The sequence below is a fragment of the Haemaphysalis longicornis genome, unplaced genomic scaffold (assembly GCF_048455015.1).
Source record: "Haemaphysalis longicornis isolate Haplotype H1 unplaced genomic scaffold, Haemaphysalis longicornis Haplotype H1 scaffold_7, whole genome shotgun sequence".
Lineage (NCBI taxonomy): Eukaryota > Metazoa > Arthropoda > Arachnida > Ixodida > Ixodidae > Haemaphysalis > Haemaphysalis longicornis.
The window spans coordinates 95,353,714-95,379,950 of record NW_027526422.1 but is presented as its reverse complement, the minus strand read 5'-3'; the positions used below and the strand labels follow the sequence as shown (position 1 = coordinate 95,379,950).

The 26,237-nt window shown below is 46.2% G+C and overlaps 2 protein-coding genes across 2 annotated transcripts in view; one reads left to right on the top strand and one right to left on the bottom strand.

Annotated features, from left to right (window-relative positions):
• Positions 1 to 242: 242 nt before the first annotated feature.
• Positions 243 to 5,915, bottom strand: Csn6 (COP9 signalosome subunit 6). Its single transcript, XM_077678079.1, has 4 exons — positions 5,436 to 5,915; positions 4,350 to 4,676; positions 1,874 to 2,161; positions 243 to 694 (listed from the first exon to the last, which is right to left on the bottom strand). The coding sequence occupies exons 1-4, from the start codon at positions 5,718 to 5,720 to the stop codon at positions 656 to 658; spliced, it is 939 nt and encodes a 312-aa protein (XP_077534205.1). The 5' UTR covers positions 5,721 to 5,915; the 3' UTR covers positions 243 to 655.
• A 448-nt stretch (positions 5,916 to 6,363) lies between these two features.
• The window catches only part of Vps53 (vacuolar protein sorting 53), a 41,838-nt gene continuing 21,964 nt past the window's right edge, over positions 6,364 to 26,237 (top strand). Inside the window, exons 1-9 of the mRNA XM_077678077.1 lie at positions 6,364 to 6,681; positions 9,126 to 9,256; positions 10,630 to 10,783; positions 13,873 to 13,988; positions 15,174 to 15,293; positions 16,382 to 16,460; positions 21,016 to 21,083; positions 21,801 to 21,873; positions 24,417 to 24,559. Of these exons, the coding sequence (XP_077534203.1) occupies positions 6,574 to 6,681; positions 9,126 to 9,256; positions 10,630 to 10,783; positions 13,873 to 13,988; positions 15,174 to 15,293; positions 16,382 to 16,460; positions 21,016 to 21,083; positions 21,801 to 21,873; positions 24,417 to 24,559 (992 nt within the window). The 5' untranslated portion in view covers positions 6,364 to 6,573. The remainder of the gene's footprint in view (positions 6,682 to 9,125; positions 9,257 to 10,629; positions 10,784 to 13,872; positions 13,989 to 15,173; positions 15,294 to 16,381; positions 16,461 to 21,015; positions 21,084 to 21,800; positions 21,874 to 24,416; positions 24,560 to 26,237) is intronic.

Sequence of the window (26,237 nt, the reverse complement as noted above, 5' to 3'; positions counted from 1 at the left end):
GAGGGCTGTTGGGTGCAGTACTTATATCTACCACTCCTCATTCACAATTGTTCGTGCATCATGCAGTGGCTTGGAAAGTGATTAGCCACAAAATCGGGCACATATCCCCGCCCCTCACTTCACCAACACTTCCCGTAATTTACACTTATGGTGTCTTCATTTAAATGTCAACGAATGAATAAGTGGCAAGTCATGAAAGTGTGGCAAACCAGTTCAGAGAAGGAGCACAGATAGAGCCAGCATTTGCAACCCCCCTGTCATTTATTTCCTCTTACCTAGGCAGAAACAAGCCACGCACACTTTGCCAGGGAAGTGAACGTGAAGAAAAGCAAAAAAGGAAAAGAAAAAAAAAAATGACGGAAGAGTTTTTGAAATTTCAAACAACTGTTGAACAACATGCCTTAAATGGTAGTGCCCGTAATGCCGCTGAGGAAATTGTGTCGAGAAGAAGAACAAAAAAACTTTAAAGCACAGTCTGCTCACTGGTGTGCAAAAGTGCGTCGTTGGCCGGCGCAGTAACGGTCGAACCCGAGTGAGTGGGATGGGGGGCTCTCTCTCTCGTCCAGCGGTGCGTTGACACGTGAGCTCTTTGTTGGGCTTTTTCGGTGCACATTGATGATGTTGTGTCATCACTATCTGAAGGACGGCGCCGCACTCAAAAGAACAGTCCCCGGCCCATGCGTCGACCCATGCCCTGGGAAGAAGAACAAGGGCTGCCTCAGGAGAAGAGGCTTCGAGGAAGCACAAACCACCAAGTTCACTCACTGATGACAGTAAAATTATTCAAGTGTGAAATAAAGAAGGGTTGATGCAACTGCCACCAACACTGGTGGAAAATCGTCTCATTGGGGTTCCTCAAGGACCCATACTGAGGCAAGGCTTTTTCTAAGTGAATTCATGCATTGTGCAGGTTAGCCTGTGTAGTTTACTACCTAACTATTTAATGGAAGACTTAAGGGGGGGACATGGGTCTTAAAACAATGTCGTTTAATATTGAAGTGAACTTTATAAAACTTGCCAGTTTTGCTGTTTTTTTTCACTTATTTCAATTCAAATACGCCATTATTTTTTAGGAAGTCAATTAGTTCCAAAGGTAATTAGAGATAATTAGACATTTTTGGAAAACCAATAGATAAAACAGTGTAGGTCATAAATATGTAATTTCATATTTTCCAACACTATGAACGCTGGTGAGTGCAATAAAAGAATCGTTTTTTTGGTGCATAGCTTGGAACTAATTTTACAGCTCATTAAACTTTGGTGCTTGAAATGGGCATTCAAAGTGGTTCCTTGCCACTGGTGCCACCGCAAGTTTACTGAGCTGTAAAATTAGTTCCAAGCGATGCATCAAAAAACCGATTCTTTTGTTGCACTCACCAGTGTTCATAGCGTTGGAAAATGTAAAGATTACAGCTTTATGACTAACACTGTTTTTGTTGTTCCTCCAAAAAATGGCTAATTATCCCTATCTTGGGAACTAATTGACTACCTAAAAAATAATGGCATATTTGAAATCAGTGTAAAAAAAGCAGCAAGACTGGCAAGTTTCATAATAGAGTTCACTCATATATTAAAATACATTGTTTTAAGACCCATGTCCCCCTTAAGCCTTAATTCACCTGTAATCAGTGGTAGAAGAGAAAACATTGCTTGCTGCAGTAATTCAATCTAGTAAGGTAATTATACAGTGTTTACAATTCACTGCAGTGAACTTTAAAGTGCACAAGGTTAGTCTCTGCTCTTGCAAGGGCATGAAAGACTGCTCGATGTGGGGAACCATCATGCGCCAATACTATACTGTATGCAACATAAGCCTTTTCACATCGGAAGCACTAGCACCGCCTCAAAGACCTCCACCCGGTGGTACGCGTACCTGCCGGTCGTAGAGCAGGTTGAACTTGTTGACGAACTGGTTGACGGTGTTGCAGCCCTTGGTGAGGGTGCCCAGGTAGGTCATGAGGGCGACGTCATTGCACTGGCTGTAGAAGTGCGCCTGGAAGGCGGAGGGCGGGCTGCGCAGCACGGGCAGCCGGTGGCACAGGCTGAAGGCGTCCCGGAGGACCTCATGGTGCGCGGGCTGGCCCCCCGCGGCCACCGCCTTTACGTACTCCAGCACCAGCCGCACCCGGCTGTGCAGCATCTTGATGGCGCTGTGCTGCGCCTGCGAGAGGGGGACATGACAGCACGAGACTTGGTCACCAGACCTCTCAAAAAGCCCCACACACCATTCCCGACCTCAATATGAGGCAGAGAGCCATTTATACGACTTCGTCCGTGGCTTTGTTTTCTTTTTATCCCCTTTATCAAGCAGTGGGAAGGGAGCTACTGACCAACTCCGACCTCTCAGACCAGCAAGACAACTGGGGAAGAGGGCACAGATGGCCAGAGTGATCCCAAGGACGCCTCTCCACTGGGTGGGTGCCCTAATGCCAGCACCTCAATAATAATCATCATCATTCCCTTTATGTGAGAGCACTGCTATCCAAAAATACCCCGAAACTTTCAAGTGCCTGTCGCCATGGAAGCACTCTACTAACTTTGTGTATGCTTTGACACCTGGTGAAACGACAAAATCTTGCATTTTCCCTTCGCGACGGCTACTAGAAACTGTAAAAGCCCCTACCGATATCTTACAAGTGAAATATTCCTCCTTTTGGCCCCGCAGAAGTGCACCCATAGCAGCTATTCTTCCCCTGACTCGCGCAACATTCCTGGCCGCTTGTTGCTTTTTGCTCAGAGGTCCACGGAAATAACGTTTCAGTCACGTCTTCCTCCAACGATACCTTTCTTCGTGCTTATATTACTACTCTCAATGTTGGGGAAGTTCGTAGAGAATCCAACAGACCCGCTGTACGACCCAGTCGCGATAGCATCACTGATTCCCATGTTTTCCACAGCTTGCATTAGTCACAACATAGACCCTCGCCCATGGTGGAGCTACAATAGATGTTTCATCATTGGGATGCAACATCTAGGGGCTTGGGATGTTTCATCATCCCAAGCCCCTAAAACTTCGTCCTGTATCACATTTTGTAACCAACTGCGAGGCGAACAGATGACAAGGTTCTGTCCTTCAAAAGACCAACCACGAAGCTGCTCTTTACCCCACCCGATGACACGCTGCTGTCTTCCAGAGGGGGATCAGCATCCTGTTCCCGAATGCAGGCAATGGCTTGTCATACGACCCTTAACATTACAGTTTCTGAACGGAAGCGCACTTCCGCTCCTAGAGCAGAATGAGCTTCCAGTGTTAAAGAGCACGATCATGTATTAGTAGGGTTGCTCGTCGGATTTTACCCGATTTTTACACCCCGAACACGTTTGAGGAGAATCGGTTTATACTCGATTTCTCCCCAAAATGGACCTTTTCAAAGTAGCGATCTGCACAACTGTGGGCTGACAGTCTGCCGTTCTCAACCAGTGTACTCTCTAGAAAGCAAGACCCACAAACACAGCCTTCGAACTCATTGAGTATTGTCACGACTCTACCACTCGCTACCCAAGTCTGGCTAATGCTGCCACTGACATTATTGTATTCAGCTAATGCAAGCTGCAATGTCTAGATAACTTTTTCTCGGCTGAGTTACGTTCAACAATTGGACAGGTCTCGAATGGAGACCGACATGTTGGGCACGCAGATGATAATGTATGTAAACAAGGATGGCGTAAAAAAATTGATGACCAGCTTTTTGTGAATAAAATGTTTCATTTATTAGAAGTTATCGATGCTCTTTACTCTCAGCATTACCGATGCATTTCCAAAGAGCACCAATTTCCGATAGTATCTGCTACAAGACAAGACCCTGATGTTCCCCCGATTACCAGCTTGAAACACACACCAATTTTAACTCGTTAGAGTTAGGAAGCTTGTGATACCTGCTGATAAAACAAACTGAGTAGATTACATAGTACATCTTTAGATTTAACCCGAAAAAACCCAAATTTCGGAATGACTTTACAGAAAAACCCAATTTCTCTCTGGTTATCAGTTTGAAAAAAAAAAAAAAAGATTTTTATGCCATAACTAAAAAAAATATAAAAACCGAAAACGAACAACCCTACACAGAAGTGTCCATGGTGCAAGGGTATGTACGGCCAAAGAATGCTATAACTACGCTAGTGGTCCTTCAATGTACCAGGTTCATGGTTAAAATCTGTATGAAATAAGTATGACATTTCCTAAAATAGGGTGTAGAGGGCCTTCATACTAAAACGTGAAAATGCTCATGATGCCCACTCTCATCCCTTGTCCAGTTAGTGCAACGGTTCACACCGATGATGCATCGCGGAGAAGGTGTGCACGGCCAAATTTCTACTCGGAACTGCGTTCCGCAGTGAGATGGGCCCACCTGCAAGTGCTGCGCGACGAGGGAGCTCTCGCCGGACTCGCCGGCGGCCGACATGCGCGCCATGTGGTCGAGGCCAATGCGCTCGGCCTCCTCGGTGGCCAGCGTGTAGGGCAGCTCCACGAAGAGCATGGTGGCCTGGCCGTTGACCAGGTCGATCACCGACTCGTACATGGCCACGGGCAGCTGGCTGTGCCGCCCCCACGGGTTCAGCTTCAGCAGCACGGGGCTCTCGTTGATGCAGCACACCTGCCGGTGGACCTGGATGTCCGACTCCGTGGGGCCCTCGCCCGTCGTGTACCAGCCCAGGAAGTCCAGGTCGCTGAACACCTGCGAGGGCACCGCGCCATTGTGCGACGCTTCTGTTTTCATCGGGGGTCTGCATACCAAACTGCATTTAAAGCAGTTCACTGCGAGTCCACAAGAGGGGCAGCGAAAGGGCTAAAACCCACACTCAAGTGAAGACATGCATGATCCAGTCGCTCACAGTTAATACACAGGCCTCTTTTAACTAACTTCCACAAAAACAAAAGCGTTCCCTTGTTGTAAGTAGAATGTGAAACAATGCAGTAAGAAACCCAAGGCGACACTCGACCAAGAAATGGCGAACAACCACACGTCTGATTGCTGCTGTCGTGTGTGACAACCGACATGCCAGAATAGAAATGGCTGGGCATACGGCAGCAGCTGATAAACGCGGAAATTAAATGCTCTTGCAGAACCGCGAGCCTCAAGACCATTGTAAATAGGCTACAACAAAATATATGCGCAGAGCTGTGAACCGTTTTGGAAGAACCTTTGTCCACACCAGCATGTTACAGCCCTTTTAGAAAGTCCATACATCACAAATATCGAGCCGGTTACCTCATGTGGCCAGTTGCTTTGGTTTATACTTCTGCGAGGCACGCAAGTTGGTCAAGTATAACGATTAGTCCTTATGGACAGCTGGAAATTGTGAAAGCTGTCACTGGCTTACCGCGAACTTGTCGTGTCACACGCAACGCGCTCAGCGGAAGGACTACAGTTCAACAGCGCCGTGTTGCGCGAAAAGAAAATATGGTGAAACTCGCACGCCGGTGCGATCGTTACCTGCTTGAACTGTTGCTCTTTGGTGTTGTAGTAGTCGTTGTCAATCACAATGTTTCCCTCGACGGTGTTGAATACCAGTTCGAAAGAGTTCATAACCTCGAGGTTGCGGCCTTTCTGCTTCCCGATCAGGGCCCCTATCACCTGCTGCGGTTTGCCTTCCTGGGCCTTAATTCGCGTCCAGTGTTCCGAGATGTTCATGATGACCAGCGGGTGAAGCGAGACACACACACTGCCCGTGGTGCCCGACGCTGCCATCACGTTGGCGGGGGTTTCGTCCACCTCCATGACTGCCGACGACCTGGCTTTAAGTAGTTGCACAGAGATAAATACCTTCTTGCCGAGCCTTTCTAGACGCTGACTTCTCGGCCTAAAACAAACCGTTCGTTCAATGAACGCATCTGCCGGGCCACATTGATTGTTATTTTCAGACGAGGGTTCTTATCGCTTATTGTCACAAGCCCATGGTTATTTGTAATGCCTCGCGTTTACGCCGCTCCTGCTGCTTGTGCAATGCAAATACAAGTCACCACGCAAATAAACATAGGCGAATTCTCACTGAAGCGTATCACTGCATAATTTTTTTTCAATTAGTAGTTTTTACACACGCTTTAGTCATTTAAATTTTTTATATATAATTATTCCCTATCTCTCCTCCGTGTTTTTGTTAGTACATTTTTAAACTTGTATTTGCGAATAAAAATTGGTGCACTTGTTTTAATTATAAAACAAAACTTCAAACGTAGGTAAGTTTTTTTGAACAAGCGAGCCAGGTCTAGCGATATATTTTCAACTAACAAACACCATGTGTTAAAACATAAGAAATTTATAGTAGACACACTCACTATAACAAAAAGTACCCTCGTTCATAGCCCTTGCTTAGAAGCGAAAGCATTGAGAAATTGGTAGAACGAGTTGGACTACTGTCCTGTTTTTAGTATTACAGAACCTGAAACTGCTGAAACTGCCCGGCTCGTCGTCTGGAAGCCGCCGTGGTTATGTTTCTGGGTTTGTCACTGTCATGCTGCCAGAAAAACGAATATTTGGCAAACTGCGCGTAGCAGAAGGTTGTACCGAAGCTGCGGAAAGCACTGCTTTAGCGCCGTCTTCGAAGACGGCGTGATCTGGGGAAGAGACCGACATGGCCAATGCGATGGGCATCGAACTGGACGATGACATCCTTGTGGACGAAGAGGCCCTGAATGCGTTCGTAAACTATCCGCCTGAAGTGCAGGCTGCTATTGAACAAGTAGGTACTTCCGGCGCAACGTCTCCGAAGTTAGTTTCGGTCTGTCTGATCAAACTTGGGTGCTGCGGAACAGCTGTTCGACATGGGTTGTGTAACGTAAGCACGCCCCAAAATGCTCCGAGATGTGTAGCTATCAGACGGCCGAAGCGCGCGCGGGAGTTTTTCCGTGTTGTGCCATATGTCACAACCGGACAAGCTCACATCGCTGGGGCAAAAAAAAAAATTTTTGATTTCGGGGTTTCGTTCCGAAAGTGACATCGAAGTGAAATGTGCTAGTTACTCCCGTGAAAATGGGAAGAACGATGCGGTCAAGAAATGTACATTTACAGCTTGGTTTATAGTTATAGACTGACGAATGCTAGCTGTAAACAACAGCTTCCAGCTGGAACAGACGTTGATCCAGCTGAAAGTGATGATTTCCAGCTAGCAGAAGTTCGTTGTTTTTTCCCCAGGTAAATTGGCGAATTCTGACTAGAAATTAAGGCTCAACACGAATGAAATATCGATATTTGCTATAAAGGGACATTTCTGCATCTATATCAAACTGGAAGTGCGCAATTCCAGCTACCAAAAATAATGCTAGAAATAATTTTCTGCTTCCCTAGCCACAAAACTACTCATAATTCAAGTAGAAAAGGATTTATAAGGGACAACTTCCTCCTAGATTTGGAAACCTGCTAGTGCAACTGCTGTATGAGCGCTTCAAGAATTCTGTTCCACCCTTCCTTGCGGACCTGCCTCACAGGCAGGGAACGGATTAATACACATCTTCGTGGCATCATGCAGGTGCCGTTGTGTGATATAAAGGGAAGGGAAACCCACGTAGCAGAGAGTGAACGCCAAGGGTCTTTTACACCCATACGCCAACAATTTTTGTCTACTTCTCAGTCATCCCATTATATTTTACCTGCAAGCATAACACTGACGGACGGTTCAATTTAGACGTGGCGCTCTTTGGCCTCGACACCCTCGCACCATTAAAACACACATACATTGCCTCCGTTGTGGAGGGGGCCCATTCTAAAGACGGAGTATGGCATTGTAATTTACTGCCTATTCCACTTATCCGTCACTTCCGCTCATCAAAAGCGGAACCGTACCTCTGCCCTCCCTAGAGAAAATGTAACTGGTCCCTGCTGGCTTATGGCCATATTCCCAGCTGGGCGCTGCTGGTCCCAGTTTGGACCAGCTACCCGCCGCGGTGGCTCAGTGGCTAAGGCGTTGCGCTGCTGAGCACGAGGTCGCGGGTTCGATTCCCGGCCGCGGCGGCCGCTTTTCTGATGGAGGCGAAAAGCAAAAACGCTCGTGTGTACGAGATTTCGGCGCACGATAAAGATCCCCAGGTGGTCAAAATTAATCCGGAGCCCTCCACTACGGCGCGCCTCATCGCCTGCGTTGCGTCGGCGCGTTAAACCCTACAATCAATCAATCAGTTTGGACCAGCTGGGACCAGCTACCCTTTTCTCTAGGGCTCCTTTCCTTCTCCACCTTATTGAGGGGCAGGATGACCTGCTACGGCCTCCCATGTGCAGTGAGACATTTTCCCACTTCATATCCTAACATTTTGCAAGGAACGGGGTCATGCGATCCCTGTGTAGTGGGGGGCGTATCATGGTAGTGATGCTGCATTGTGACCTACATGAAGATGAACGAATCTTTTTCTTGTAGCCAAGCATTCGTAACTTTTCACCATGAAAGCATTATCATGTGCACGTCATCACCCGATACAAGCTAAAAGCCGCAGGCATGATTGAAATTTTAAAGGCAATAGTCTTCTGAAAGGTAAACCGAAATTGCGACTGTCTGTCACTCAGAATAATTTGAGAAAAAAAAAGCAAATTTATCAGCCATAAAACAATTTCACCATGGTCACTGATGGGTATTGAACCCATTTCTTATGCGCTGGAAAATGGAGGTACTACCAATTAGCTAAACACAATAACTAGATGACGGTTAAGTGTTCAGAGGGAATGGCGGGTGCTTGTGTTGAATGCTATCATGGCGTAGATGCCAGTATGCTGGAGTACCGCATCCGGTTAAATTCATAAAGGTCATGCATTAAAAGCACTCGTATATCTCACACGATTGCTCGTGTTTGAAAACTTTGTCAGGCCATTCGTTCACTCGGTGAGGTGGGAATTGCAGGTCCGTTCCTCTGGTGGTCGCTAGGGCAGCAGATTGAAACTAAATCTCCGAATTCTTGAACAGTGTGCTAAATGTGAAATTTACAACTGAATGACTGAATAGGGCCATTACTTGGCAGCAGCAGAAATGGTTGCATTTTTTGACATCATTCGCAGCGAAGAAATTGTTATTATGTGCCCAATTTCGGAATGAATACTGTATATGTATCCATGAACTGAAAAGGGCACAGCAGCGAAGAAAAGCACTGCTTCCACACTGCATCGTCCTTGTTTTATTTATTTATTTTTTTTAATTTGCAGGTGTTCCCAAGCACTGACCCTCTGGACAGCCCAAATTTCAACCCCGTGGATTACATCAACACCCTCTTCCCAACTGAGCAGTCGCTTGCCAACGTTGACGATGTGATAGCACGGATGAAAACAAAAATCAGGTGGGTGCGGGGAGGTTACGGCCATTGGCGGATACAGAGGGGGGGTCCGGATGTCCTGACCCCTCCCTTAATTTTTGAATTTAAACCCCCAAGAAGATGACCACTCAGGTCCCAGAAAAAGGTGAATTGATGACTTGTATTCCTTGTGTTTTTGCTTTCCCGAAATTTCAGTGAATAAATAAGGCTCCTCCTCCTCCTGCTCATCATCATCATCATCATCATCATCATTGATAGGAGCTGACCCCCCTCTCAGAAAAAGCCTGGATCCGCCCCTGGTTACGGCAGACTTGATTTTTTTGTGCTGCAGAAATGATTTGAGGGAGTTAAGGAAGAGGTGCTGATTTTCAAAATAACGCTGATGAAGTCATAAAAGTGAGTGCTTGTAGGCTGGCGTCTATCATTGGAGGAGTGTGACGTATCATCAGAGCCAGTCTTTCATTTTAGTGATGCTGTTTTGTGGGGCTTTTCAGTTAGGTTAGGGCAGATGAGCACACTGACATTCAAGTGGACAATGTTGTAGCCTTAAATTATGTAGTGTTGTGGCACAGTTGTCTTAATAAGCAATGTACCTCGACCGCTGCATTCTTTTTTTCTTTGGACGAGTTCAAAGATAGCACACCTTTGCAAGCTGATTTGGTACACACCCTCAGTTTTTCATTGGTTTTGTGCAAGGGTACATTCAACAAGTGGTGCAAAATGGACGCCGTCATGAACTTGATAATTGGGTTAGCCAGGAGAGCCCACGTAACACATATGTGTTTTGCTTCATTTTCATTGCACAACTTGGTAACGAATCATGATTCTCTTATTCTTCCATGATCATGGTAAAATATTGAAGCATGCGATTCACAGTAATGTCGTGTGTGCTGTTCTGTGTCAAGCTGTCTCCTTCCTCCCACTATATATACAGCATGCAATTTAAGCACAAAGATAGGGCATATTACGGGGACTGTAAGAATCTAGGCTCTTAGGTCAAGAACCTCCATGCAGGGAAGAGTGGCCATGCAGATCGCAAGCTTTAATGGCGACTGTGAAAAAGATGAGCGAGCCGGCAATTGATGATACACACCGGTGATGATGGTGCGATCAGTGCAGCAGCGATGGTGATAAAAAAGGTCCTCGAGGGACGTCTGCACTTCAGTGTCCCAAAACAGGTTGGCAGGCAGTCGGCAAACTCGCCTAGGACAGGAAGCTGTATACCACTGTATGTGTCGAAAAATGAGTTGCTAGATTGCGTCCGTGGCAGTATGTCTGGGAAAAGTAATCAACGAGCTCTCATATTGTCACCATCTGATTGTTACACTGAATGACTTGTGCCTTGCGGCGTCTCGTGAGTGAGTGAGTGAGTGAGTGAGTGAGCCTGGTCCGTGCAGGCGCCTGGACGACCAGATCCGGACGGTGGTCCGAGGCCAGAGCAATGTGGGCTCGGACGGCCAGGTGTCACTGGAGGAGGCGCAGCGCTCCATCCACCAGCTGTTCCTCTGCATCCGCGACATCAAGGAGAAGGCTGAGAAGTCGGAGCACATGGTACGGGCACCCCTTCCTCCTCCTCCCCATCTCCTTCTCACTGGTTTCTGGTGAGGGAGCTGGAACATGGAGATATGCAAGTTGCTACTGCATTTTCGCACATATAACCCGCCCCTGCGTATAATCCGCACTTCCACTTTCAGCCCGCCAGAGAAGAAATAAAAATCCTCGCGTATTGCCCGCACATTTGATACAGGAAAGGCTGCACCAAAGCTACTACTCAAGCAACACATCACATACTGTGTAGGCAGAAAAAGCATAAAATTCATTTGTTAGAGTGCTCATCCTTGTTCTTTCTTCCTTTCTTCCTTGTCCTTGTATGTTTTGTGCAATCGCTGCCATGGAAGGCTTAGTCAGTGTTGCTGCCTAGGGGCTTCACGGCACAATGCACATTGCTGTGAAGCTGCACTAAAGGAAAAACCCCGCATATTATCCGCGCCCATACTTTGCCACTGAAATTTTCTCATTTTTGGTGCGGGTTATACATGCAAAAATATGGTATTCTTGCTGTTTGGGCACAGCGTGAAAAAAAAAAGAAAAAAAAAAGGATGCAGGCAGGTATGTGGAACAAGGCGCTGACTAAAGAGTTGTTAGCATCTTGTTCTGTTTACTTGTCTGTATCTGAATGATTGAATGAAATGTCTTTATTTATTGTGGTATGGCTCCTTGGCCTAATAGGGGGAAGAGGGGTGTAGGAGAGAAGACAGAAAGAAAGGAAAGACGTGTCTGTATCTGTGTCCTTTTTTTCACTCTGAGCTCAAGAGTGAACTTTTTTTTCACACTGGGACCAAGATTGAATTGACAACTTGCCCAAGCTAACACCTTAGTAAGTTTCTATTGATGGGACTTTGAGTGGTGGCAAACCTTGTGGTGTAATCGTGGGCTTTGTGCTGTTCCCAAAAAAAAAGTGGTATTCGGCTCATATGTCCCTGAGCATGCAACGTAACTGTTTCACAAGTTATCTGTTCCAAATGTGTCTTGAGACCCTTTAAGTAGTAGTACCGTACATGCAAAGGATACATTTACTGTAGAGATAATCTGTCATGAGGGTAGTATTTGAGCAATGTTGGAGTGCAGGTGAGGATTGTTGATTGGGATTTTTGGCGACACACACACACACGAGAAGGTCTGCTTGAGCGAAATGTTGAATCATTGAATTAGCAACAAAAAAACATTAAAATATGTCACTTCAGCAAACGGTCATTTTCCACACTATCATTGGCCCATGTTTTAAAAAAGCAAGTAATTTAACAACTTGTTGATAACTTTGGAAGTGCCAGTTAGGGCACTACTCTGCAATTTTCCTCTCACTTTCACTTCCTGAAACCTTTCTTAAGCCTTGGCACTTGCTGCTGTGAGCTGGCTGGAAATGTAGAGGTGAATACTTTATGTGAAATCATCAAATTGCCCATTGAGTGAAAAGCTTGCATTTGCAGTGGTGTTAGAAACCGAGAAATGGCTGTCATGCCACTACCAAGTGTTCCATAGCATGAGCTTCGTTCGCATTAATAAAAACACATGTAAAGGACCATGCTGCTAGGTGGCATTTGCACACATATAAAGTACATATAAAGTACATATAAAGTACATACGTAGTACATGTAAAATACATATATAGTGCACATATATAAAGCACATACTATAAGGCACATGTATAAAGTATAAAAAAGCACTCTTGGGGGGGTATATAGAAGGTTGAATTTATGTCGAAAAAAAGTTGCCATGTTTTTTTGGCCTACAATGCAATTTATTGTAGCGTTTTCCTAGAGATAAATCAACAAAGTTTGGACTGAAAGTTACTGAGATTTTGGTTATTGCTCGGAATATGGTGCGCTGAAAAGTAACCGCACATCTTTCGTCCATTAAAAACTCTTCTTTGCATCTCAGTTCACTAAACAAACATTAAAAAGTATGCAATGCATGTGACATAATGTATTATCATATATACGTACACGTGCAATACTTGCAATACTATGCCACCACCTGGCTGCAACAGCAGCGTTTTGTTGTGTTGTTCCTCCCGTTGGTCCCCCTCCGTCTGAAGGAGCGTGTTTGGTGTATTTTCTCTTCTCGTGTGTCTTTGCGGAGCTTGTTGACACATATTTTCCGTTGTAGTTGCTGAATTGATGCTTATAAAATGCGAAAAAATAAAAAATAAAATAAAATGCGGCACAATGGCCAAAACAACCGACCAATGGAGGTCGGTTTTAAGTGCGGACCGGCAACCGGCCCACTGTCTCAAAAACCAGTCGGGCCTGTCAAAAACCTGGCAGGTGGCCACCCTAGCATAAAGCATCGCCTCCTGTATTTTGTACAATGCCAAACGCATCAGCCCATACCAGCCAACCAAGCCCTCTCCTTCTACTCCGGCCACTCTCCCCCAATTGCTAGCCTTCCCAGCGCTTTAGTCACATGACCGGTTCATCTTGGGCGATGCGTGGTGGAAAACGACCACGTTGGCGAAATGTGGTCCGCTGCGGCTCTGAGTTTTCTAACGCTAGCGAGAGCGTCGTTAGTCCGACAACCTCAAACATCGGTTGCCTTGGCAACCAGGCACAAGCCGCTCTCCAATTTAGTTACGGTCGGGTGATCCCGGTTCAGCTCGGGCCCCACCTTGCGACATATGGACACTGCAGGCGTACCATTCACTCCCATTGTAAAGCGGGCGATGCATTTAGCATTGTAAAATACAGGACGTGATGCATAAAGCCACGTGGAAAGCAGAGAGTTGCAACTGTGGTTGTGAGTGCGATGTTTGGCAATGGCACAGCACGCACCTACCGGCCTTGCGAATTGGTGCAACAGCCTTACTCACTGCATTACTCACTCACTGCACCACTCACTGCATTACTCACTGTACCAAACTGCAAGGAGTACTCACTCAGTGGCATTCAGTTGGACATTAATGCTCCCGCATTTAAACTCTTAATAAATGCTTAGGTTTCCTTGAAGGCACAGCTTCAAATGACACTCTCCCTGGTTCCCAGAAACTACATGCTGGCAGTCCTCAATCTGGCGCATCGGTTTGTTTGAGAAGCTATCGTAGACGAAAAATCTTTACGAAAGTTTCCGCTTTCATTTCGTCGCAGGTGAAGGAGATCACTCGGGACATCAAGCAACTGGACAATGCCAAGCGACACCTGACAGCTTCCATCACCACACTCAACCACCTGCACATGCTCGTTGAAGGCGTAGATGGACTCAAGTATGCCTCCTCCTCCTCCTCCTCCTCCCTCCTTCCTTTCCCCTACCCCCAGGAAGCATTACTAGTCCCCTCCCCCTGTTGGCGTTTTTCCTGTTTCCTCAAGAGTGCTTTGTTGAAATGCACGGGGAATACGGCTGCTGGCACCCTGCAAGTACGGTGCCCAGCTATTGTAAAATTTCTACTGGGAAACTAGGCAAGATGTGCTGGCTAGTAACTATTACCAGTAATCCTTTGAGCTTTTGTGAGCACTGCATATTTTTGTGCCTTCCCAGTTTTAAACTACAACACATTTGAGTTGAGTGTGTACCTACCTGCCACATGATGTTTTGGTATTTAAGTATTTCTGTGAGTGTTCCGTGTTTTTTCCAGTGAGTTCTTTTTCGTGCTGTTGTTGCATAGACTGCTAACAGCACTGAGTGAATTAACTTGGTAACTAGTCAAGCAAACTTGATCAATAGGTGGTATTCGTTGAAAAGTTTAGCTGTCAATTTTTTCGCTTGGCAACACTAGAAATGGCATCAGGCATGGTGAGGCTTGGGCCACTGCGCCCGCACGCCGAAGAAAAAAAAAAAACACCAGCGTGCGTTGTCTGCTCCGTTTCAACCCAGTTCTCAATGGTGGGGTCAACAGAGATGTTATTTAATCGCACTCACATTGGACTTGAGGCAATACTTTGCATTCGGTGAGGTAGAGTGCAACACAGTCATGTGCTTAGCACAGACAAGTACCGCCATCCCGCGGAGCCCGACGTAACCAGTGACGGCACTCACACGGTTGCCCGCATGCACGCCTCGCCAGTGAATACAAGCAATAACTCAGTTTACAGTCTCTTGACCAAGTCTCAGCCTGACCTCATGCTACACGTCTAAGCGAGGTATACAGCGTCACATGGTATACAAGCCATGTGTGTGACATACATGTTAATAGATGTGTAGACAAGAGTGCACCACGAACTGTTGTGCTGAAGTACATGCTCACAACCAGTTTCCCACTCCACACACACGCAAATATGCTCAGGCATGCATGCACACAGGAACGAGACAAACTAGCAGGTGTGTAGGGGAATTGGTAAAAAAAAAAGGAGAGTGTCAGATGAGCTCGGCGTTTTGACATGTTTCACAACCACCCTACCCTACCACCGCCCTACCCAACCCTACCCTACAACCCCCCTACCCGACTGAGCAGGAAGCTGAGCCGAAAGCGGCAGTACGGGGAGGTGGCCAACCTGCTGCAGGGCGTGGTCAACGTGCTCGACCACTTCCAGCCCTACATGGCCATCCCGCAGATACGCAAGCTCGCCGACGAGTGAGACACCCTTTTTTCTCTCATCTCTTCTCCCTCTCTCTTTCGCTACAGAGCCGTCCGTTTTGCATTGCACGGCCACCCTCCTCCCGCAAATCGACCCCTGGCTTTTTATGTAACCTTTGGAAACTTTAACTTAGCCATAAAAAGAAATGTGTACGGTGCACGTATGCTGGAATTTACTGGTCTAAAGATCTGGAACAGCCTGCCGCATGACGTAAAAGTTGCTAACAATTTTTCTGTTGCGATAAAAACGCACTACCTTAAAATGAATGACGCACTTTTGTACGTCAGCTATTATTTGTGCGTTCTCTCACACTTATACCCTTATACCCCATTATCGAATGACGTGATTATTATTATACAATGTGATGACATCCTGCATTTTAAGTGATTCTGGTGCTTTAATATGATGTATTCATTGTAACCTGAGTGACAAATGCAATTGCCGTTGTCATTGCTGGTAAAAATTCAACGTGCTCTTGTCTATTCCACTGGCTTTTAGAATTGTATTCATTCAAGAAATCTGTGCTCTAGCGAGTGTTTAGAGTGTTTTTTAATGTTTTTTAAATTTACTGTCGACAATGTGTACTGACATGTGTGTGTGCAATTCTTGCATTTTTTATTGGACCCCTTACTAGCCGCTGGCTATGGGTCCAAACGGTTTTTTGGTATGTTTTGTAGTGCCACATAGAACAATAAATTGAATTGAATTGAACCAGTACATTGCTGGCCATTCCCAGCATTGAAGCTCTCACCAGCTGCCTGCTATGCTAAGGGCGCATGCTCAGTTTTAATCAGCGTTACTGTAGTCAAGCAATGATCTGTCATCTCTTTTAGCACTGCCTGTTTCCATCCTTTATTTACATTTTTGACTATCAGGTGAAGTCACAAAATTACTGACCCTGCTGGAATTCATTCGATAACAGCTGCTGTTCTCACTGTGAATGTATTTGAATAAATGTAAACTGCTTATAATCTGTAAACAGGGAGCAAGGCAAATGTCATTTCTCCTCATTAAGGGGTAACTGTTCCATTCCTTTGTCGTTGGAACCACCCAACTGACACGCCTGCCGGGTCCTGTTCCCCAGGGTGGCCACCATTCAGTCGGACTTGGCGCAGCAGATAACGGCCGACTTCCATGATGCATTCACGGGACCAAATGCCAAGGTATGTAGCCTTTTGCAATGGGGAAGGCACGAGATGGTTATCACCAGGCAAAAAACTTGCATTGCGTGTACGGTATACAGACATTTGCGAGTACTGTAGGAATACTAGACGAGTATTTTATGAATATTATGTGAACATACAATCTGATGTGCTGTAATATGGGAGACCTGCTGAAAAATAAGGGCACTGCTATTGCGCTGCATGGCTTCTTGGTTGCCATAAAACTCCGCAGTTCTGGAACTTGACTGCAGTGGGCAGCCGTATACGTCGAGTATTGACATTCTTTGAGGCCCTTTTCAGCCTGTCACTCACACCCTAGCTGGTGTAAGACGCGTGTGAGGGCACCACGTTACTTGAAAAATGATCAATGAACACATTCTTCAACAGTTGCGCACCATTCTTCATTTTTTTTAGTTGTTTAAAAGGTGAGCTTGCAAACTCGCTGCTTTTAAGCGTTGGAAATATTGATGATTAGCGTCCACCTGACTGCTGTTAGGTGCTGGCGATGTTCGTTGTTATGAGGCTTGTTGTCTTCAGTAATAGCTGAAAAACACCCTGGAGACATCCTGGCCGTTCTGTCGTAGACTTTGTAACGTCCTCCTTCGTGAACTGCACACAGCTAACCTCACATTTGTTCTTTTTAAGAAACTTTATAATTGTTTTGGGAGCTTGGTGTTACCGATAAGTGTTTTCACCCTTCATAGCCCTGTTGGCTTGTGTAGCTGGGTTACAAAAGGGTAATGCCCCCACCGTTTGTTCGACTGACCATCACCGTATCAATGTTTGTGTCCTTCTTCGTGCTCATCTTTTCAGCGTTCCTCCGAACCTCTTGAAGATGTGAATGAGGTAGGGAACGACCAGCGAAAAGTAAGGAGCCAGTGCACCCAGTTAAAGGGGCCCTAAACAGGCTTCCGAAGGTCGCCATTTCAATCGCGCAATCGCTAGAGTACCCCTTCACGACAATGTATACCAAATATTACACCTCTGCGTAAAGCAGGGGCCGCACAAACATGAAAAAAAGATTTCACTTTCTCTCCTGGCTCACCAACCATACCTTGCCGCCACACTGCCGCACTCTGACGCAGTTCTTTCTGGCTCTGACGCGCCTCTATGACGCACGAGACATTGCCCAGTACGGCGCCGAGAACGCGAACCACAGCGACAGCGCTCACCATGCAACCGGAATCTGGTGGACGGAGCATGCGCGTCGAGTGCCAAAAAAAAAAAAAAAGCGCGCGCAAGGCTTAGCGCAGCCAGTGACTGCACGTACATCAAGGAGGGTGATGGATTGCCCTGTTTCTCTCAGTGGTCTTGCACCGGGTCGATGACGTCGTGGCTTCCACAGTGCTTCAGAGGAGCTACTAGAGGAGGAGAGCCCCAGGCCTTATGGGTGGCCCCTTTTAATGAGTGATTTAATGCATTTAAACAATTTTTGCGGGATGACGTTCCTTGGATAGTACTCCAGTGACTGCGCACGCAAAATCGTAACATTTGGCAGCCTATTTAGGGCCCCTTTCAGATAACGGGACTTTTTCACGAGGTGTATAGCTTCTTATGCTGAAGGAAGTCATGATTTAGGCTTGCTTAAGATTTGCTGTAGCTAAAGGCAAGACTCTGGTCAAGTTTATAAAGAGGTCATCAGCAACCTTTGCTTTTGTTATGTTCAGTGGTGAAAATCATTTAAAGGCACCACTAGGAGAAAGTACGGCCCTGTTCAGCTTGAAAGAACTAGCCTTCAGTAACTCAATGCTTTCAACTTTGCGTTTGCAATAAACAAGACGTCATTGTACTACAACCACAGTCTGCACATTCAGTTGTATATCCAGGAGCTTAATCTTGGTTTGGATTCACTTATAGCAATGCAAAGTACCCATCAATTCATGCTAGAGAATGGGTGAGTAGGTGAAGCCCCCTCGTAATGTGGGAGAGCATCACCCAAGGGTGGTGCAGCTGCACCAATTGCGCCAGAGTGCTACATTTGCGACTTGCCGCCACAAGAGGCGCTAAGGCCACGAAATTGACTCAAATTGCACCCGCGCTGCACGAAAGCACAAAATTCAACAAGCCTTTAGTACCCACACTTGTCTTAGCGGGAAGTTACAGTTATGTAAGCAACCTGTGGTTTGTAAGTTTCGTGTTCAGCATGTCAGGAGGTGCGGTGGTTGTGTAATGTCGCTCCCACCCGTTTCTGGGCCGAATCACCCACCAGGGTTGCCACTGGTGGCCACTTTTCACGAGATTGGCGAGCTTGCGAGGCCCGTGGCGACGTAAAAGTATGAATGGCGACATGGCGAATTTCTGGCGGTTTTCAGCTAAGGACTCTCTCGATCGAGTTACGGGTTCCAGTCACTGTGGTGATCCTTGTTCGTTTCACTCACCCGCTTTTCTTTCTCTGTCCGTGCCCACAGCAGTGCAAAACTGTGCGTGATGCAGCATGGAAAGGTGGTTTGTCTTATTTCACCCGAGCCACGTGCATGTCTAGGTGGGGGCGCAGGGGTGGTGGGCATCGGAGAGCGGAAAAAACTCGCGTGAAATCGCCTGTCGCTTCGGCTCCAGAACCGCACAACTAGCTGAAATTTTCAGCGCGCTTTTGGGTACTTACCAATCTAAGTGCGGACATTGCTTTTTTTCTGTGTTTGCAAGGTAACGAATGAAGACATGCTGCGTCGCTGGCAGCGAGAACAGCTTCACTGGTTTGCAGCCTAGCAGGCGCCCCATTTACCCGGAAATGCGGTTATTAGGAGGGCAGCAGGCACACAGCTGAAAACTGAAAGGTGGTGACACTCACTTTCTTTGGAGTGGCCTTTTTATTTTGCTCGAAGACGACTGGGACTGTTGTCATCCCGTCAATTTGGACAAAGCATGACCGCAGGCCAGTTGTTTTCTTCACAGTTGCTGGAACCCATTCTGGCCTTTGTTGATAGTACTGGCGGATGGGAATGGCTTCTCCTTTTTATACAGTGGCGTCGGTCGGTCGTGTGTATAGTGTGCCGCCTTTGTAGTTTGCTCTGGAAGAACAGCTGTGGGCAGTGTTCTCATCTCACGCAAAAACAATGTCGCAGGAATGTGGCCCGTAGTGTTTTTCACTCTTGAGTGCTGCTTGAAATTTGAAAAGAGAGTGGAACATGCGTCGCTGTACTGACCCACTCTCGTCCTTGGAGCGTGCTTTTTTTAGCTCGGCCACATAGTGTTTTGCTTGGCCATTTGTTGTTGGGTGATACGGGGTGGATGCGACAGCTGTGACACTTTTGCATTTGTGACGCATTTTCATGGAAATATGTCAAATGGCTGGCATAGTTGGTGCATGTAATCGTTATAATGGTGTCGATTGAGTTACTTGGTAGAGCAGAATATAAAAAACAGAGATAGAGAAAATAGAAAGATAAAAAAAAACATGAAAATGAGCTAATAAAATGAAATATGCCTAAAAGATATAAAAACTATTGTTTTGTAGTTTTTTAGTGATGGACAAAGCTCCTGAAGCAAGAACAAGCAAAATAACCAATCTGGCCAAACTTCGCTATAAAAACACATAATGTAGACAAGTGGTGTAAGAATGCTTACACATAAGTAGGCTGTTGTCTGAATATTTGCAAATTGTGTTTTTTTTGGGGGGGAGGGGGAAAGGGGGGGGGGTTGGCTAGGCATCACTTGAATCTCTAAAAGGGTGGTGAGCTGGGCAATTTTTTACGTTGACATCTCGGCAACAGCACTGCCAGAATGTCAATGATCTGCTTTCCTCAAACTTGAACATGCATTAGCTGCAGGTATTTCAACTTTTCTTTATGGTACTCTGCTCATGTGCTGCTCCAAATGATATGGGAGGTGCTTCGAAAGTGGGTTTTTGTGCTCCAAAATTCAGTTTTTGGTGCGACAAAAAGAGCTCCAAAAGCTGTTCTAGTTGTCTCACCCCTGATTCACCTATAGAATGGCAGATTGACAAGCTGCTTGCTATTGTGTGTTCTAATAGCCTTGGTTACCGACGTGTTTTGTGCTCGTAAATGAGCTGCTTGTAGCATACGGCCCCTTGTTGCTGTAGGTACCATATTTTCGTGCATATAACCCGCACCGAAAATGTGATAATCTCAGGGGTGAAGTAGAGATGCGGATTATATGCGAGCTATTTCCTTTGGTGCAGCTTCACCGCAATGCACGTTGAGCCGTGATGCCCCTACAGCAGTAATAGCGACTAAGCCAGTGTTATCCCATTGACAGTGCTTATTTTGCACACACAGCCCAACAATATACCAACCTGAAAAAATTTATGCGGCAAGTCGTCTAGTTACATAGTCAGCTAGGCAAGTTCTTTTGCATAAACAAATGTGTAATATTGCTCGAGTAGTAGCTTTGGTCCATCTTTTTATGTATAAAATGTGCAGGCAATACGCGGGGATATAATTTTTTTATTCATTGGCGGAAAGTGGTGGTGCGAGTTATATGCAGGGGCGGGTTATGCGCGCGAAAATACGGTACATGGGCGCATCACTGTTGATAATTCTTCTAAACTTTCTCAAAATTAATTACAAGCACAAAGTACGTTTCTTTGTCTACACAGCACTCAACGCCTACGCAGCAGCTCGCAGAGGCCTGTCTTGTCGTCTCCATCTTGGACAAGAAAGTGAAGTGAGTGCTTCCTTCCATGTGCAGTCTTTTCGAGCAATTTTGCGGCTGGAAAAATTTAGCAGAAGCTTCACTGATCTGATATCCTTTCTTGTGTGAGGCAATGCGCATTCACCAGAAGAGTTTATCCAAACTCTGCATTCACACGCAAAACTTAAGTGGCACCAGTGGCAAGGAACCATTTTGAGTGCCCATTTCAAACACTGAAGTTTAATGAGCTGTAAAATTAGTTTCAAGCGGTGCATCAAAAAACTGCTTCGATTATTGCGTTCACCATGGTTCATAGTATTAGAAAATATAAAGATTACAGTTTTGTGACCACAACTGTTTTGTCTATTTTTTGACCCAAAACTGGCTAATTAACTCTTATTATCTTGGGAACTAATTGACCTACTGAAAAAATAATGGCATATTTGAAATCAGTGGGGAAAAAACAGCAAGACTGACAGGTTTCACAAAGTTTACTTGAAAATTAAAGGAAGCTGTTTTAAGAGCAGTGTCCCCCCTTAAAATAAAAATAATTCAACTAAAAAAAGTGATCATGTCCAAAGTGATCACGTGCAGTTTCTGCACGAGTGAAGAAGTAATTTGGGCATGGTATTTTTTTTAATGACCCTTTTTTAAAGGGGGAGAGAGAGCAGTTCAACATGCTGTGTTTGTACCACTGCCCCTGTGAAAGCGACTTCTGAGCGTAATTTCTCTTTGCTGTGCCTGTATTAGGCAGGAGCTTCTCAAGTGGTTTGTGTCTCTCCAGCTGGCCGAGTACACCCACCTCTTCCAGGCCAACCAAGACGTGAGTGTCACGCGACAGCAATGTCTCTCTCATTCTTTGTGGCGAATTGTGTTGAACTGACGCCTTTGTTGGAGCTGAACGCAGTTACACCCTTTTTCATGCCTGCGGGGAACTGCTGCCCGGGGGTACTTGTGGGACAAGAGATTAAAAAAAAGTTCAGAGGGGACAAACAAAACGGCGAGTCAGATTTTCTCAGTAGTGCAAAACTAGGTGCCAAGAGAAGTGACCTTGTTATGCCTAAGCCAGGGTACTTCGTTTAAGAAAAGTAAGATCCACTTTGATGTTGTATTACTCATATTGAATGGAACTTCCATTGTAAACTTGACTCTCTGCTTTTTAAATTTCTTTGTGAACCTTTACAGTACAGTTAAACCTCGATGTAACGAAGTCGGTAAAATTCGTAATTTACTTCGTTACATTGAAATTTCGCTACATTGAAATTCGCGGTTATAATGAAGTGTTCATCCCGTGAAGCGTTTCCTGAAAAAGAAAACGTGGCGCGCATACACGGCCGGCGCACTGTTTCTGTTTCTATCGGTGCTTAATCGTCTACGCGGGCATCAGCGTGATCCGCATGGAGCGTTTACTTCCCGAAAAAATGCGCCCCGGAAGCCACAGGCGCGCTGACGCAGCCGCGGAGACCACCCGCGCGATGCGGGTAGCTCCAGCGACCGATTCTAACCGCTCGCTGAAACGCAACTCGAGGGGCAAACGAGAGGGGTATGCGAGAAAAAAAGCGGATAACGTGGGCAAAATTTTCACTGTAAAACGTCATACGCGCCGCCTACGAGAGCGCCCATCAAATATCCTTCGCGGCGGCCTTATCGTCTAGCCAGCCGGCATCCCCGAGCGCTTCGAAGCTCCCGCCACTACTACTACTACTAAGTGGTTCGAGTGAAAAGGAAAAGGAGATGCACTGGGGATATTATTGAGCCCAGCAGGGGGCTCACCTGCATACAACCCAGTGCGGGGGTGAGGGGGAGGAGGGGTATGTAAAGATTAGAGGAGAAAGCGAGTGATAGAAGGATAGGTAGGAGAAAGGGAGAGATAAAAGGATAGGTATAGGCTGCGCGCCTCCCCATTGGCGAAACTGGTCAGGCTCCTCCCACTGCTCCGCGCAGCGTGGCGCAGCGCGAGTCACTTCCCGCCGCCGGCACGCAATCGCGGACGCCGGTGTGAAAAAAAAAAAAAATAAATAAATAAAAACGCGCGTGCAAGGCTCATAAAGATTCACAAATGCTTGCTGGGACGACGAAACCCAACAAGCATGAGCGAACTCGAACGAAGTGCAAAGCGGCGGCTTGCGGCGGCGGCAACGCCGGTGGCTTAGGCTTACCACCGCGGAGGATATTTGATGAGCGCTTTCGTAAGCGGCGCGTGTCACGTTTTACAATGAAAATTTCGCCCACGTTATCCGCTTTTTTTCTCGCACGCCCCTCTCATATGCCCCTCGAGTTGCGTTTGAGCGAGAGGTTAGAAGCGGTCGCTAGAGCTACCCGCATCGCGCAGGTGGTCTCCGCGGCTGCGTCAGCGCGCCTGTGGCTTGCGGGGCGCGTTTTGCGTTTTTGCAGGGAGAAAACGCTGCGTGCGGTTCACGCTGATGCCGATTAAGCCGTAGACGATTAAGCTCCGACAGAAACAGTGCGCCAGCCGTGTATGCACGCCACGCAGTTTGTAGGCAAGGGACTTAAAGACTCCGTGGCTGGCTGCATCCGCGTCATTGGGCGACCCGTGTCGCCGTTCGCGTTTTATTGGGACCCATTCCGGCGCTTGCGTCTCCCAAAATCTACTTCTACAACTTAAATATCGTGCCTCGTTCTCCATGAAACTTCGTTACATTGAAATTCCGGCAAACGGGACTTCGTTACACAGAGGGTGAAAATACATGGTGTGCATACACTTGAAGTTACAAAAAATTCCGTGGTTCGTTACATCGAGGGTTTCGTTACATTGAAGTTCGTTACATCGAGGTTTAACTGTATATCAGGCATAGCCTGTCCTTTCAACCCATGCTCATGTATCACTTTATATTGTGCATTTTTGCTTTTGTGTATGCCTTTCTTTTTTGTGGTTTTGGTTATTGCTTCTTGCATCAACTGCTTTTAAACAGCAGCTGCAGCAGTCGCACAGTACACACGGGCAATGGAAGACCTGGCTTCTGGGTTGAAACTTAAAGCTTTATATCAATATACTATACTAGAGCGCTAACTGCCGCCCAAGGGCTATGATTTTAAGTTGGCCCTGCTTCCAACTGATAAGACGACTTTAAATACCCTTTAATGACGATGTCGTGATTTTTCGGAGTCGCAGACAACTTTTGAGCTTGTTCATGAGCCCTGCCAAGTAACAATCGAATGCTTCTTTGCAGTGCATGATGGCATGCCTGTTGCTGTGTGGCTCGTGCATAACACTAGAGCCAGATTTCCCTCTGGTATATTTTCTCTGTGAGTTCAGTTCTTCAGTGAGGTCTCCTCTCATGACTACCGCCGTGTGCTGGGAGCATCGTGAAGCAGAAAAGTCTGTATATCCCGGCCGTGTTGCAGGTTGCGTGGCTGGACCGTGTGGACCGGCGCTACGCCTGGCTCAAGAACCACCTGGTGAAGTTTGAGAGCAAGTTTGGCCAGCTGTTTCCGGCCGACTGGGAAGTGAGCGAGCGCATCACGGTCGAGTTCTGCCACATCACCAGGCGGGTGGTGCTCTCTTGCGCTTGCTTCACCGGTCCCTACTTAAAAAACAGCATGGAGACTAGGATCAAAGAAGTGGGAAGCATGGGGGCTGATCAACAATTAGGAAAATTTTTATCAGAAAGACAATAGCTATAGTTACTGTCTTGCTTACATCTTGTGTCTATAGACACAAGACGTAAGCATATGTTGGTGTGAGAAATTGATAACACTGTAGATCACGGCAAAAAAAGTTTGCATCAGTGACAGAGCAAAAGGCTGGGATCATGGCTACTAGCTAGAAGTCAGCTGTGCCCAACTAGCCAAGCGTCAAGCATTACTACCAGGCCCGGTTTTGTGGTGTACATAAATTGCACTGAGGCTCACGTGTGCGAGCTTAGCAGGGTGGCCTGTAAAAAATGGGCAGACGGGTGGCCTGTGTGTGAATCACAGCTTGCAACAATGTCATGTGTCCTTTAGTAAGCCAAAATAGGCAACTTTTGTCAATTTTATTGTGAGGTTTGACTACAAAGCCTACGTGAGTGATGCCTGAGTGGCCTTACCTAATTGGAACAAATTAGTGCAAGTGGTGAAATAAAAAAGTGATGTTTATTTTCTTTCCATAGAAAAGAGGGCACCGAGGCAAAAGGCGGTTAGGCCTGACGAGTCCTTGGTGCCATAAGACAGTGGGAAGGACAGATATTAAATTCGAAAACCACTTAGTACATATTAGCGCAGCAATCATTAGTGCAATGCGAATATACAAGCAATAACGCTTATAAGAATACACAACATGGGCAAAATAATAAGAAAAACACAAACTGATGCATATACGAGTACAGTTTCGTACACACGGGCGAAATAAAGTAAAAAATTCGACCCAAGTACTTGTGTGAAACAGATAAAAATGTTCATATACACTTACATACATAAATATACATAAATACATAAATATTTATGTACCGTTGAAGCAATTCAACTGAGCAGTAGGATAGTGATTCATAGCAACATTTTTTAGCAGTGAACTATATTTTAAGTTGATAACAAAACTTGAGGTTGCCATTTTTATTATTATTTTTCTTCCATTGAGATGATCGGTATACAACCAGTGCGTTCTTTGGGGCAGACACTTGGGGCCTTACTGAGCACCTTGAAAAAAGAAAAAAAAGTAAAAAAAACCTTGTGCGAATCTAGTGAGCCAAAATAAAAGGATAATGGGTGTAACTCTTAGTGTAGGAAAACGATCATCTTATATTGGGGAGACCCGCCGCGGTGGCTCAGTGGCTAAGGCGTTGCGCTGCTGAGCACGAGGTCGCGGGTTCGCTTCTCGGCCGCGGCGGCCGCTTTTCTGATGGAGGCGAAAAGCAAAAACGCCCGTGTGTACGAGATTTCGGCGCACGATAAAGATCCCCAGGTGGTCAAAATTAATCCGGAGCCCTCCACTACGGCGCGCCTCATCGCCTGCGTTGCGTCGGCGCGTTAAACCCCACAATCAATCAAATCAATATTGGGGGCACACTCACGTTGAAGACATCCTGGCTGATTGTAAGGGAAAGAAGTTCTGGTGAAGAACTGACAACCAGTGGACCACCAGGAAGACAAATTCGTAGGGGTGTGCAAATATTCAAAACTTTGAAACACTGCAGGGAGTAATGTGGTATTTGATCTGATGTTTAATCTGATGGCACTATTAGAAAATGT

Excerpts from the sequence above, each read along its gene's own strand:
- Csn6 (XM_077678079.1), bottom strand. The coding sequence starts at position 5,720 with ATGGAGGTGGACGAAACCCCCGCCAACGTGATGGCAGCGTCGGGCACC. Across the intron at positions 4,677-5,435 it reads AAGAGCAACAGTTCAAGCAG|GTGTTCAGCGACCTGGACTT; the intron begins GTAACGATCGCA and ends GTGCCCTCGCAG. Across the intron at positions 695-1,873 it reads ACCTGCTCTACGACCGGCAG|GGCATGGGTCGACGCATGGG; the intron begins GTACGCGTACCA and ends TCTTCTTCCCAG.